At 60.6% G+C, this 14,174-nt stretch overlaps 2 protein-coding genes and 1 long non-coding RNA gene across 3 annotated transcripts in view; 1 reads left to right on the top strand and 2 right to left on the bottom strand.

Moving 5' to 3' along the window:
• Window positions 1–3,355: 3,355 nt before the first annotated feature.
• Window positions 3,356–6,198, bottom strand: ACTG1 (actin gamma 1). The gene is made up of 5 exons (XM_045774973.1): window positions 6,042–6,198; window positions 5,297–5,665; window positions 4,574–5,012; window positions 4,312–4,493; window positions 3,356–4,228 (listed from the first exon to the last, which is right to left on the bottom strand). The coding sequence occupies exons 2-5, from the start codon at window positions 5,657–5,659 to the stop codon at window positions 4,085–4,087; spliced, it is 1,128 nt and encodes a 375-aa protein (XP_045630929.1). The 5' UTR covers window positions 5,660–5,665; window positions 6,042–6,198; the 3' UTR covers window positions 3,356–4,084.
• Window positions 6,199–8,256: 2,058 nt separating this feature from the next.
• On the top strand, window positions 8,257–9,786 carry LOC148107914 (uncharacterized). The gene is made up of 2 exons (XR_015721223.1): window positions 8,257–8,815; window positions 9,465–9,786. It is a non-coding gene; the product is annotated as an uncharacterized LOC148107914 (long non-coding RNA).
• The window catches only part of FAAP100 (FA core complex associated protein 100), a 28,153-nt gene continuing 22,757 nt past the window's right edge, over window positions 8,779–14,174 (bottom strand). The window contains exon 10 of the mRNA XM_045774946.2: window positions 8,779–11,093. The gene's annotated coding sequence lies outside the window, so the exon portion shown is untranslated. The remainder of the gene's footprint in view (window positions 11,094–14,174) is intronic.

Below are 14,174 nucleotides of genomic sequence, written 5' to 3'. Positions count from 1 at the left end.
GGCTATGAGATTCCATATGAATTTTAGGGTGGATTTTCTACTGTAAAAAGACATTAGTAAGACTTTTACAGGGATTGCACTGAATCTGTAGATCACTTTAGATAATATTGACACTTTAACAATATTGTTTAACAATTCGTGAATATGGGGTATTTCCACTTATATCTTTTAAAATTTCTTTTAGGAATGTTTAATATTCTTCATTGTACAACTCTTTCATCTCCTTGGTAAAGTTAATCCCATGTATTTTATCCTTTTTGATGCTATTATAAAAAGGATAAATTTTGTGTTATATATTTTATCACAGTTTTTTTTATTTTTTTAAGTATTTCTGTATTTATTTGTCAGAGAGAGAGAGAAAGAGCGAGCACAAGCAGGGGGAACAGCTGAGGGAGAAGCAGGCTCCCCGCTGAGCCAGGAGTCCGATGTGGGACTCGATTCCAGGACCCTGGGATCATGACCTGAGCCAAAGGCAGATGCTTAACCATCTGAGCCACCCAGGCACCCCTTATCACAGTTTTTTAAAAAAGATGGATGGATGGATGGATCCTAGATAGATAGGTAGGTAGGTAGGTAGATAGATAGATAGATAGATAGATAGATAGATAGATAGATAGATTGATCGATCCTAAAGACCAGGAGGGAGACAAAAAACGCAAGCACCTACATGGTGGGGTAGGTGCACAGGAGGCAGACAGGCTGTGCAGGGACACCATGGATGGCCACACGGGTGGTACACGGCACAACTCCAGAGGGTACCACTCACATACACTATGATGCTGTATCAGGCAGGAGAGGCTCAATTACGCTGCATAACAAGTGACCCCACAATCTCATTGACTTCCAGCAATAAGGATTTCTTTCTTGCTCACCCTGTATGTCCATCCAGGTTGGCTCTGATGGCATCTCTCCAGCCTCCAGACTGATGGAGAAGCCTCTCTCTGGAATACTGTGGTCCCAGAGCGAGGGGAAAGAGAGCAGGGCCACTCCACACTGGTTCCTAAAGTTCCTCAAGCTATTTCATTATCTAAAACATGTTCCATGGCAGAACCCACAATCAATGGGGTGGGAGGTGTAACTCTCCAGAGGGGCACCCTCCTGCAAATGTGGAAGGACCCTTGGGAATCCTGCACCATGACAGGCCTCCCTGGAGGGCACCCCTAGGAGAGGCCCCCACCGGGAGCTGAAAGGGAGGGGAAGCTTCCTGCGGGAGAGAAGAGCTGGCTGGCCACCAGTCGGTGGGGGCGAGGCTGCAGGCCAGCACAGCTGTGGGAGGCCGTGGGGGATCCACTGCAGCAGCAGCAGCTCCCGCGACTCTCAGATGGAAGCTCTCTGAGTTGGAGGTTTGTTGCCTCTGACCAGAAAAGGTCCTGGAAGCCAGTCTCTCACTCACGAGACCAGCCTTTCCAGTGGGAATCCTTGAAATGGTCTCTGTGTTCTACTAAAACACTGACCATATGAAATCAAAGGACCTTGGACTTGGAACTGCATCCGATAAACGCAATGTCCACCTCTTGCCTGGGGACACTGACTCCAGGTTGGAGCAGTTACTGACCACCTGCTGGGCGTGTGGACGCTCCTCACACCTCAGGAAGCCTGGGCACCCGCGAGCCTCCCGCTCCACTCAGGGCACATCCTTCACCCCTGCCTCACTGTCAGGACACCAGGGTAGCCCTGGGGAAGGGGAGCCTTGTGGGGGTGCACTGAGTCCCCAGGGGTATAAGACACTTCTCCAAGGAGGCAACCCCTCCAGAAGCTTCCATTCATCACACTGAGTGGTATTGAAGACATTAGCCTCTGACGTTTCATCTTCTGTCAGTTGTCCACTCAGATGCTCTTTCTCACTCCTCTGCAGGTTTCCCTGTCTTAATGGTTCACAGGTCCTTGCATAGCCTGGAGATAAATCCCTGGTTCTCCACTTAGAAGATGCTGCGTCCCAAATACGTCTGCTGACTTTGTTGATGACGGTGTTCCCTTGAAGAGAGCTCCCTTTTCTTTTGTAGAAGCAGGTGGAACTATCCTTGTGTTGCTTTGGTTTGAGCAGGTGGTTTCAAAAGTCATCCCAAGCCCCATCTGCTTTCTCAAGGCTTAGCATCTTGGTGGACTCGGGGGTTCTGAGAAATGCTGACAGAGGTGGTTTGCTGGCTCAGGTGTCGGGGGGCCTGTGTCCTCACACCCATGGGGAGAAGCCATGACTCTCCTGTGGGGACAGTAGAGGGACTGGCCCACCGGCCCCAACACCAGGATGGGCGGTCCAGGATAGGGCTGACAGTGTGGCCACATTTCTTCTCCTGGTTCTTTAATGGAGGTGTTTTCCCCTGCTTTCCTACCCAACACACATGGAGCCCTCTCTCCTCTGCTGCTGGGATCCCTGCACTCTGCAGACCAGACCTCGTCCCAACTGAAGGTGGAAAGCCGCCCAGGGTAAGAAAGTAGTATGATCACTCCATACGTTCCCATGGGTGGTCCCAGGAGGGAAGGACAGGCCGAAGGCCAGGGCTTGGGAGGGCTCACTCTCCACAGCCTTTAGTCATGTGCTCTCGGGTCTCCGTGCTTCAAGCCTAACAGAGCACCCTCCCCAACCAACCAAGATGGGATGTAGGAAGCAACGTCCTCCCCAATGATGAAATACGCTTCCCAGCAGCAAAGGCAAAAAAGGGTCCGTCAGACAGTGGAATCTTTAACCATTTCAAAAAGAAGTACTTCCAAATCCCTAAGCTTTTTCAATCAAGTTAAGAAATCTTACTTCCTTTAAGTGGCTGGGTGGCTCTGCTTCCAGCTCAGGTCTCAGGGTTGTGGGATCAAGCCTCTGCTGAATATTCTCTCGCCCTCTGCCCCCCACCCACAACATGCCCCCTCTCAAAACAAAAACTTCTTTGACCCAACCTGTAAATAAGTCAATTTGGGTATTTGTCAAAGCTGCATAACTCTGGGCCACCACTAGAAGCACTGAACCTGAGGCCCAGGGGCCCAAACAAGGATGTTTTGAAGGGCAAGTCGGTCATGCTCATACCACTGGTGACCGGGTCCCTTGGTGCAGAGACCCAGTGATTTCATCAACTTCATGGCCGCTCCATTGCACTTGTGGAAGCAACCCCAAAGTCCCAGTACAACTCGCACGTGGAGAGCACCCACCCTGTGCGGCTCCAGGAGCTTCCCTGCACCATAGCCCTCCATGTGCCCAAGCCAGCTCCCCCTCCCCGGCTTCTAGTCTCAGAGCAGCCGCACAGAATCCTTTACACAAGTCCCCCTACATGGGAGAGGGGCTCCCCAGTTGGCCGCACGGTCCCAGGCTGCTCACTAGACCTGATGCGCACACCAAGCCCCCACCCCTCCAAACACAAGCCACCGCACATCACTGCAGCACTTTATTTTCCTCACACAATGACGCGTTGCTGGGGCCTAATGTTCTCACATGACAGTAGAAAACCAAAATTTTGTTGTCATCTCTTAAAGAATTGAGAATTGTGTACAAAAACCTTACATAAATTAAAAGGATGAATAAATTTACAGTTGTAAATGCAAACCGTTTTCCAACTCAAGGCAATTAACAACCCACGGTGTTCTGGCAGGAAAACATCGGGTAAGAAAGGAAAGTGGGTCCTAAGGCTCGGACCTTCCCAACCCTGTCAGACCGGCAAGACAGAAATGACAACTGGTTCAGGACTCTTGCCAACCTCTAGAGAAATCCAGGAATAGGCAGCTCTTACACATTAATACCCTGCACAGATCAGAACCTCACGGTCTTGCAGATTCTCAAGTCAACGGATTTCTCTTCCATAAACGTGTTCTCGACCTCAGCCACGAACTGACCGAGCCGCGTGTGCTAAGGGTTTAAATCAAAGATATGTACAGGGTATTAAACATACACCAAGGGAACAGTTAACTTGGATACAAGGTCAAGATCAGCAACAAGTTCTACGATCCAGTGCTGATATCAGATACAAGCTTCAAGGACAGATTTCTTTTCAAAGGCTTATTCCAGTTTCACGAGGCGAGCATGAGGCGTCTACATCTGCCAGGGCAAACTTCGACTCCGGAATTCACTCACGCAGCCAAGGCTACGCATCTGCCCGCAGTCCGTTTAGAAGCATTTGCGGTGGACGATGGAGGGGCCCGACTCGTCATACTCCTGCTTGCTGATCCACATCTGCTGGAAGGTGGACAGTGAGGCCAGGATGGAGCCCCCGATCCACACCGAGTACTTGCGCTCAGGAGGAGCGATGATCTGTGAACAACAACGCGGCGTTTAGCCCACGGCCCAGTCTTAACAGCGAGGCCTCGGAGCCCCACCCAGAGCCCCGGACTCACCTTGATCTTCATCGTGCTGGGCGCCAGGGCTGTGATCTCCTTCTGCATCCTGTCGGCGATGCCGGGGTACATGGTGGTCCCACCGGACAGCACCGTGTTGGCGTAGAGGTCCTTGCGGATGTCGACGTCACACTTCATGATGGAGTTGAAAGTGGTCTCGTGGATACCACAGGACTCCATCCCTAAGAGACAAAGCTCTCCGTCAGGGCACACGCCCCTTGGAGGCCACAAGCAGCACCGCCCTCCCCAGCCCAACACCTACCCAAGAAGGAGGGCTGGAAGAGCGCCTCTGGGCAGCGGAACCGCTCGTTGCCGATGGTGATCACCTGCCCGTCGGGCAGCTCATAGCTCTTCTCCAGGGAGGAGGACGATGCGGCCGTGGCCATCTCCTGCTCGAAGTCCAGGGCGACGTAGCACAGCTTCTCTTTGATGTCACGCACGATTTCCCGCTCGGCGGTGGTGGTGAAGCTGTAGCCACGCTCCGTGAGGATCTTCATGAGGTAGTCCGTCAGGTCCCGGCCAGCCAGGTCCAGACGCAGGATGGCGTGGGGCAGGGCGTACCCCTCGTAGATGGGCACAGTGTGGGTGACCCCGTCCCCAGAGTCCATGACAATACCAGTGGTGCGGCCAGAGGCGTACAGGGACAGCACGGCCTGGATGGCCACATACATGGCTGGGGTGTTGAAGGTCTCGAACATGATCTGGAGAAAAGGCAACAGGCTCCTTAGTCAGAGGCAGGGACGCAGAGCCACCCCATGCTCACACACTGCATGCTGGCATGCCACAAATGTGATGTGTAGAGAAAAGAAAAGGTTGCAGGCAGAAACACAAATAAGAAACCTTGAGACTTCAGGGAGGAAATGCCAGGAGAGGAACAGAACCCTGGAAATATCGAAAGAAATACTTGAATTTCAGAAAATAAAGCTGAGCAGAACATGGCTTAACGAAAACAGATGGGCAGCCAACCCATGGGGGCAGAACTTACCTGAGTCATCTTCTCACGGTTGGCCTTGGGGTTCAGGGGGGCCTCGGTCAGCAGCACGGGGTGCTCCTCGGGGGCCACGCGCAGCTCGTTGTAGAAGGTATGGTGCCAGATCTTCTCCATGTCGTCCCAGTTGGTGACGATGCCGTGCTCGATGGGGTACTTGAGGGTCAGGATGCCGCGCTTGCTCTGGGCCTCGTCGCCCACGTACGAGTCCTTCTGGCCCATACCCACCATCACGCCCTGGTGTCGGGGTCGCCCGACGATGGACGGAAACACGGCTCGGGGGGCGTCATCCCCAGCAAAGCCCGCCTTGCACATGCCGGAGCCATTGTCGATAACGAGCGCGGCGATCTCCTCTTCCATTGCGGTCTGCGTTAACACCCGTCCGGTCAGACGAGCCCCGGTACAGAGGGTCCGCCTCCCCCCCGCCGCCCCCGAGTCCGGCAGGGGAGTAACCGCCCGGAACCAGGCCTGGGTCTTTCTCAGGACGCCCCCCACTCGCGGGCGGCGGCGCCGCCACCGGGACTCTCCGCACTGCGGCCCGGCCCCGCCCCGGGGGGCCCCCCCACCCAGATTCCGCCACCCCCCACTCCGCACCCGCCGTGCACCGGCCGTCCACCCCGCCTAGGCCCGGCCCCGCCGATCCCGGGGCCGTGTGGCCGGGTCCCTCGGGCAGGAGGCGTGGTGCGGACCGCAGCACCGGGTTGGAGGACCAGGGCCCGGGGTGCACAGACCGGCCTCTTACCGGTGGAGGCGGCGGTAGTGGACGCGAAAGACGAGCGGCGGGAGAACGCGATGCGCGGGCCGGCTGCGGCGAGTGAGACCGAGCGCGGCCTCCCCCGCCGGTATTTAAGCGAAGCGGGACGCGCGCGCGGGCCGGCGGCGCGCGCGGCCCCAGAACATGTCCATATATGGCGATCTTTCCGAACGCCGGACGCCCATTGGCTCGCCCGGCCGGGACACGTGGGGCCCCGCGCCCGGCCCCGCCCCCTCCCGCACCGCCCCCAACGGCCCCGCCCGCGCCGCCCCCGCGCGCTCCGGACCCCACGCGCGAGACCCCGCGCGGACCCGCGCGCGGGCAGGGGTGGCGGGTGCCCCCCGGGGGTCGCGGGCAGGGCTGCGGGTCCGAATGGCCAGCCCCGCCCCGGGACTGCTGCGCTGTGGGGGAGGGCCCGGCTGCACCCCGAAACTGCCTGGCCCAGGGCTCGGCCGCGCCCCAAGCCGGGGTGTGTCCCCGCGGCCCGGCCCCACGGATGAGGGGCTTTGCCCCCGCGCGCCCCCTGCGAGCTGCACCCCGAGGCTCAGCAGGGAGCGTGGGCTGCCAAGGCCGACGCTGGGCTGGGGGAGGGGCGGGCCGGGGGGTCCCTGCAGGTCGCCCTTGCGGCGCTCTGGGTCCCGTGGCCCTGAGGAGCCCCGAGGAGTCGTGACCTCGTCTCCGTGACGAGTGCTAGGAGCCGCCTGTCCCCCATCGCGGCCCACCACCGCGCAGGTCCTTCCGCCGGAGGAGGGGGCGCCCTGCCTGGGGTCCCTGGCGGTACGGAGACAGGCTTCATTCTAGCCACCGCCGAGGCTTCCTGCCTCTCAAACGGCAGGCCTGATTGTCCCCAGAAGCGGGCTCCACTCGGGGTTTGGGGCCACCCCCCCATCCACTGGGGAGGGGCTTTGTTTTGTTTTGAGCTCCTGTGCGCATTATAAGGAAACTGAGGCAGGAAAGGGAAGTTTTGACTGCCCGGACGGTCGACTCTACCCTAGAGTTGGTGGGCACCGTCTTCTCTGCTTAGGGTACTAGAGAGAGCCAGGGTGGGAGTGGGTTTACTGATCCCTAGGACCAAACCGCCCCACTGCTCCCGGACCCCGGGTCGTCAACCCGCCTGCCCGCCCCGGCTGTCCTAGGGTTGTGTCTTCCCGGGTCCAGGGCATGCCCTGTTCCCCAAGAGCCTGAGCTGGAAGACCTGTCATCGCCAGCAGGGTCCTAGCCACACCTGCTGGCGCCAATGTTTTGGTTATGCCCAGAGGGGAACCAAAGGCTATGATTTCTTTGAGCTGATTTGTAAGCTTTTGGAAGTGCTCAGAACGAAACGTCAGAGGAGGCGTGGGGAAGAGCGCAGGCCAAGAGCGGTGGCGGTGGGGCCAGGCCGAGTGAGGCAAGGGACTCAAACAAGGTCCCCTCGGTGCTCAGCTTGACCCAGGCAGGTGTCTGATGGTGGGGGGCGGGGCCAGCCTCTCCTAGAGCCCTGCAAGGTGAGTTGGTGGCCCATCTATGGATGAGGACGCTGGGCCCAGCAGGTAAAGCAGCTGTCCAGCTCACCTGAGGACTGCAGTCCCCCAGACGCCAAGGTCTTGTCTATGGCCACCTATGCCCCCCGCCTAGCTGGGTCCCTGACTCCCCAGGCTTTTCAGGGGCGCAGGGCAAGGGTGCTGTCTGTCAGGTGTGTGCCCCACCTATGGGAGAATCCGGGGCTGGGCCTCCGTAAAACCTATCTGTACTCCAGCCACTAGCACCCGTGGCACAGTCATGGCCTGCTCAATCCCCAGGTGGGGGTGTCCGTGATGCGAGGATGACTTCCACTTGGGGGTCCCAAAATGTCACACACAGGACATAGGGAAGGTGGCAAGTACTAAGGTGTCCACGTCCTGTGTCCACCCACTCCACGATTCCACTCAGGCCTCTGCCTCCAGCTGGGGGGCCCCTGCGTCTCCTCCAACCCCAGCTCCCCCAGCACTCCTTTGTCTGCTGTGCTTGGAGGGGTGGCCACTTCTGGGAACAGATGGGGAGGGAGCAGACATCCACAGACCTGTGTCCCCGCCCCCCTTCCTCCGTCCGCACCTTGCAGTCCGCGGGACGCCGGTGCTCAGCCCCAGGGTCGCGGAGGTTAGTGGGGCGGGGCCCGGGAGCCCCGACCTCCCCCCCCCCGCGGCGCCGGGCTGCGGGGGAGGGGCGGGCGCTACTTCCTCTTCCGCAGTGTGTCACCGGCGGGCGGGGTGGGGGGGCACGGCAAGGTGCGGCCGCAGGTGTGCGGCGGGGGGCGGCGGCACGCGCGACGAGGTGCGGCCATATTTGGCGATTTCGGCGCCGCGGAGCCCCGCCCGCCGCCCGGGAAGCCGCGGCCCGGGCAGCCCCGTCCCCGCCCGCCGCCGGCCCTGAGTCACCGGCCGGGCGGGGGTGGAAGTAACGGACGGGGGGCGCTGGGCGCGCTCCTCGCCTTATTTAGTCAAGGAGGCAGCCGATTGGCCGGCGGAACAAAGGGGCGGTGGCGGGCGGCCGGGGCGGGAGCGGAGGGGGTAGCCGCGGTCCCCCACCCCCACCCCCGCTCCCCAAGACCCTGCAGCTCCGCGGCAGGCCCGGCCGCGACGGTGGGGGTGGGGCTGTGTGTGCCGCCCCCCCCCCGGTCCGGTGGCCGCAGGGGGTAGGGGGGATGCGGGGCCAGATGCCTGGCTGGGGAGGAGGGGAGTGGCCGCCCTTCTGGGAAGCAGCGCCGGAAGCCAGGGATACGTGGACGCGGTGGGGCCCAGCTCCAGGTAGAACCGGGCCCGCTGGCCCCGCGCAGGGGGAGGGGGAGCACCGCCTTCTGCGCTGTGATTTTTCTGTTTTGCAACTGGGCAGTACTTGGCCTCGCCCAAGGTCACCTCGGGGCTGTGCTCTTGGAAGCTCGGGGCCGCCCCCACCCCGCCGGCGTCCCTGGGGAGGGGACCGCGAGGACGCGGCAGCCCCTGGCTCGGGCGAGCAGGGAAGCTCTGGGGAGGAGGGAGAGAGTCTGCACTTGCCGTCCTGCCCAGAAGCGGGTGCGTCCTTTCCATCTTGAGGACAGAAACTTGGGCCTCAGAGAAATGATGTGATTTTTTTTCTAGCTCATTGCTGACTTTGGGGGATTTATGGTGACTTTGCTCCATCTCATTTTCTTTCCCATGCATTTACTGGCTGAGAAAATAGCGGAGCAGGGAGGTGGCCTCACCTTGCAAGTAACTGTGGTGGGGCTGAGACAGTGCTCCGGTTCTGGGCGCTGCCTGGCAACCCCACACCAGCCTGTCACCTCCCCGCACCCAGGACCTCTGCACCTGGGAGCATGGCCTCCAGCCCCCCCCCACCCCCCCCACACACACTCATTCTCCCTCACCCCTGCTTGCCTCCCACCTCTAGCCACCTTCCCAACTAGTCATTACTTGTCAGGGTAGGTTGTGGGCCACTGCTCCTGGCCTTTGCCGCTGCCATTCCACCCGCCTGGAATGCCTTTCCTTCTCCATCCAAATGCAACGTGGGACCCTGGGTCGGATCCTGGAACAGAGGAACCGGAGAGGTCCGAGGAAAGTATGGAGTTTAATACCAAGTGCCGAAGTTGGTCTTGGTGACAGGTGAACCATGCCGGCTAAGTTGTTACATTTGGGAAACTGAGTAGGGAGCCTACAGCAAAGCTCAGACGGTCTTTGCCACTTTTCTGTAAATCTAAAATTGTCTCATAATAAAAACGTCGTTTTAGAAAACCCAAGGAAAACTAGTTTCTCTGTCCTTAGGTCACTGTCTCACTCTTCCAGACCCGTGGACAGGGAAATACACGCTGATGCTCCTGCCATCTAAAGCCTGCAGGGTGCTGGGCAGGCTCTCGCGGGGAGGGCAGGGGGCAGGCCTGAGCCGTGCTGTTTGGAACAGTGGTCCCAAGGGTTGTGCTGGTAGGCAAGGCCAGGTTCCTGCTGGCTTGGCCTGCTTGCCTCCGAGTTTCAAGTCAAAGGGCAAGGTCAGAGCCACAGACTCCTGTGTCTGGACTCGTGCCCAGTAGGGGCTTGCTCACCTGCCAGCTCTGTGCACACAGGCACACCTGGAAGCGAAGCCTCATGCTGGCTGCTGATTTGGTCTCATGCAGGGCTGTGCGTGGAGCCAGGTGCTGCAGGCTCATCACCGCAGCTTTGTCCTGGGCCAGGAAGCCCTGGGCCAGGCCTCCATGTGCTGTTCACTTCTTGCTGCCTGGGAGGTACCACAAAACTATGCCATGTTGCAGGTGGGGAAACAGGCTCGTGGTGTGAGGAGTCAGGTGTACAGAGAACGCAGGCCAGGAGTCCCTGGGCCCCTCCCCTCCCCGGTGCTGTTCCAGCAGAGGAGGGTTCCAGGCTTTTCACAGACAGGCCCCAGTGGAGTTTATCTCCCCGCCCTGGTGTAACAAGCACCAAGGAGGGTCCTGGAAGAGCAGGTGTCTAAGAGTCCGGACCTGGCTTCTGGGCCAGGCTCAGCCCTGTGCCAGCTGTGGCCTGCCCATGCCTCCGTTTCCCTAAAGAAGTGGTCCAGTGATGTGAAGTTACTGTGGCCCATCAGAGGCTCTGAGGCTGGCGGTCCTCCGGCACTGGACGACAGGTCTAGGGACAGGAGGCCATGGGGCAGCCTTGTGAATCTCCCTGCCACCCTCAGCCCCCAGGTCCTCGCCTCTGGCTTTGACATCCGGGCGTGTGCAATTTTTGGTCAAGAGGCACTCGCTCAGTGCCTGTGTGTGTCAGACCCAAGATTCCTGGGAGCGGTGGCCTTTGATGGCCAGCTGGCTCCTTGCTTTGCTTCTGACAGCACATTTCCAGGCCTCGCTTCCCTGGGCCTCAGTAGACAGAATGATGCGCTGTATCATGGGGTGGGGGTGCGGACCCTGACACGGGGGTCCATCCAGTAGTGCTCAGTCTGTCGGCTCCTCACCTTTGCTGCACACAGTGCCGAGAACAATTATGTCGGAGATGCGGCATCGGCCCCTCTCACCGCCGCTTCCCCCAGAGGTCACCTCTGGTCCGGGCAGAGTTCTTACTCTCGGTGAGCTGCACCCACAATCTGCAACAGGGAACTAAGGGTTAAACCCAGGAGCCCAGGCCTCCAGCTGCTTCACATGGTCCCATGGTCCCACCTCTCCACATGGCTGAAGCCGGAAACCGGGGTGCCGCCAACAGCACACCTGCCCTGGAGTCTATCCGGCCGGCTGCCTGCCTCCTACTTCCCCACAATGAATGTTGCAGATCAGGTCCCCCTGCTCCTGGTGCCGGAAACTCTGGCGGTGGGCTCTGTCTGACCTCACCCTTCACCTACTGTGTCCCTTGCTCACTGCCCTCCAACCCCAAACTAGTGCCCGGCTGTTCCTCTGCCAGGAACATTCTTCCAGTTGGCTGCCTCTTCCCTGCAGGCCTCCGGGCCATGCACCGGCCTCAGGTCCAGTGCCCCCACCTGAATATTTGTTATTTACTGTGTGTCCCCACCCTCTGCCCCACAGGGTGGGTTCCCAGGCACAATGGTGAAGCCAGTGTGTCCCCCCCATGACTGGAATAATGCCTGGCACCTACAGGACTGCAGGAAGCGAGGGAGACAGGAGGAATGAAAAGGGAGGGGCTCCCAGCCCTAGAGGGACCTTCCCTGAGGGGCTGGCCCAGCTGTCCCCCTACCCTGACTCCAGTGTGCAAAAAGGGGGATATGTCTCTTGGGCTGAGAAGGAAGGAGCCCCAAGGTCTGACTGCCCCCTGAGACCCTCTCCCCCCAACCCCCTCCCCCGGCGCTGGTTGGCTCTCGGTGCTGCAGGGGACAGAGCTGAGGGGGTGGGGCAAGGCATAGAGAAGGTCCAGACTAACCCTGTGCCTCCCTCTCTGGCCCCGGACTTTGGGGAGCGCGCCCGGCCGGCCGAGCTCTCCTGACTTAGACTAGGTCAGGGCCCCGCGCGGCAGGTGTCCCCACCCCCAGGACTCCTGGCGCCACGCCGACGAGTAGGAGGCGGATCGGGGCGGGAATACGGGCAGGAGGACGCTGCTCTGGGCGCTCCGTCCTCCCCGCCACTGTCCCGAGGGCTGGCAGAGTGGGAGGAGGCGGGGCCGGGCTGGGGTTGAGCCGGGGCTCCGGACGGGTCACCGGGCGCTCTCCAGCGCCCTCCTTCCTCGGCCCAGGCTTCCCAGTAAAGGTTCGCGGCGCGCGGGGGGCTGGCCCGGCGAGGGGTGGGCGTGATTACTCTAGGCCCCGCCCACCCCACCTGGCTCTGGGTGCGGGTCGGCTGTTGGGGGGCGCGGAGGAACCCCGGTGGGTGGGCCCCCAGGCCCTCGCTCACAGATAGCGCCCGAGGCCACGTGTCCCTATTTGGTAAGGGGGCGGTGCCGGGTCACCAGTCCTTGCGCCCACCCTACCCCCCCCTCGCGGGGCCCTGCCTCCGGGAGCTGGATCACGGCTCTAGCTTTCCCCGCGCCCTTTGAGGTCAGTGCTAGTGACCCCGGACGGAAAACCAGTGGACGGCCGAGCTCGGAAGAGGCTACCCCAGAGGCGGTGCAAACTGGGGCCGGAGACTTGGGGCGCCCTGGCCTGTCCGGATATGCCCCATCTCTGGGGATGCGAGCAGGCCCACATGGGGGCCCTGCCACCCGCAGTCCTTCTGCGCTCCCCCTGTTAGCTGCTTTCAGACCTGGCACCAGAGCCCCTTCCCGCTCACCGCACCCCCTATCTCGTCCGCCTCGGCGCGGTGCGGGCAGGCGCGGCACCCTGGCCCCTAGGGACGGAGGAGGCGGAAGCAGGGCCCGTACTCAGCACGCACCTCTCTGGGTTGGGCACGGGCTGGGAACGGGGACACTCCCCAGGGGCAGCGAGCTTGACGGCCTGGGCCAGGAGATGGCGCCCAGCCGCGAAGCGGGCCCGGTGCTATACCCAGGTGGGCCGCCAGGTGGGTCCCGCTAGCAGGGCCGGGCGCCCGGGGCTGGGCGAGGAGTCCGGGCTGCACCTGTCTGTGCCGCCCTCCCCCCAGGGCGATGGCCTCAGCCCTCCCCAGCGCCGGGAGGGACCCCACAGCCACTGACGGGGTTGGGGAGGCGCCCGGCTCTGCTGGCCAGCCCCTGAGTCACTGCCGCCAGAGAGTGATAGGAGTGGCTGGTGACCTCAGCCAGTGCTGACGCAGGGAGAGAAGGTGGGATTGGGGTCAGCCAGCACCCAGGCAACGGAAGAGGGGAGGGCCGGGGCCTTGACTCAGCCAGACGGGGACAGCCCACCCTGATGACCAGGCACCTTTGGTCCACCCCAAAGCCCGGGCGGACCTGGACCTGACATGTATCTGTTGAATACACAGGGCTGGCCCCCAGGGGCTGGGGATGTGGACGTCCCAGCTGCCCTGTCCGGTCTGCGTCCTGGGAACACTCAGTTATTTCCGCAGCTAGGACCCCCCAGACAGATGGCCATTGATAACCAATTCAGAGAGACGAAAGGGGGCTCCGAGGCTGAGACAGGTTCCAGGTCGCACAGCAGGAAAGGCGGAGCCAGGATCAGACCGGAGGGACTCTAGAGGCCGCTACTCACCCGGCCAGCTACGGGAGGCTGGTGCGGGGGGACAGAGGGGCTGAGTTTATTGCACTCCTCCAGGGCCTGTCCCAGGGCTGTGAGCTGCAGGGCTAGCCCCAGGCAGGTGGGAGAGGGCGCTGGAGTGCCACACCCGGCAGTGGGGAGCCACAGAATGCTGTGGGGGGTAGTTTGGGGGAGGGGGGGTCCATGCTGAAAATGGGCCCCTGGACTCTGAAGGCCTGACTCCCTGTCTCTTGCCTAGACTGTTGTTCGGGGAAATGGGCAGTTTGAGTCCTGATCCAACATCCAGGATTGTTTCGTGTTTCTCTGGGAGGTTTTAGGCCCTTCTCTTCATTTCTGCTGCTGCTTTGACGTTTCCGGCTGTGCTCCTGGTGAAGTCCCCTTCTTGTCCCGACCACTTCCAGCCCCTGGGCACACGGTGGCCCTCGGCTCTTGGGACAGTTCTTGCATTTTCTTTCAATTTCATTCCTGGTGGGTTTTTTTTTTTTGTTTTTTTGTTTTTTTTCTGTTTTTTGCTTTGGGCTTTCTGATAATGGGGTGTCATATCTCTTCCACGAGGCCTTCAATGCCGCCACTGTTTCTTTGACCTGTTTTTCC

The sequence above is a fragment of the Ursus americanus genome, chromosome 23 (assembly GCF_024610735.1).
Source record: "Ursus americanus isolate L20-20 chromosome 23, mUrsAme1.1.p, whole genome shotgun sequence".
Lineage (NCBI taxonomy): Eukaryota > Metazoa > Chordata > Mammalia > Carnivora > Ursidae > Ursus > Ursus americanus.
The sequence above is the reverse complement of the archived record's forward strand: the minus strand, read 5'-3'. Positions and strand labels throughout refer to the sequence as shown.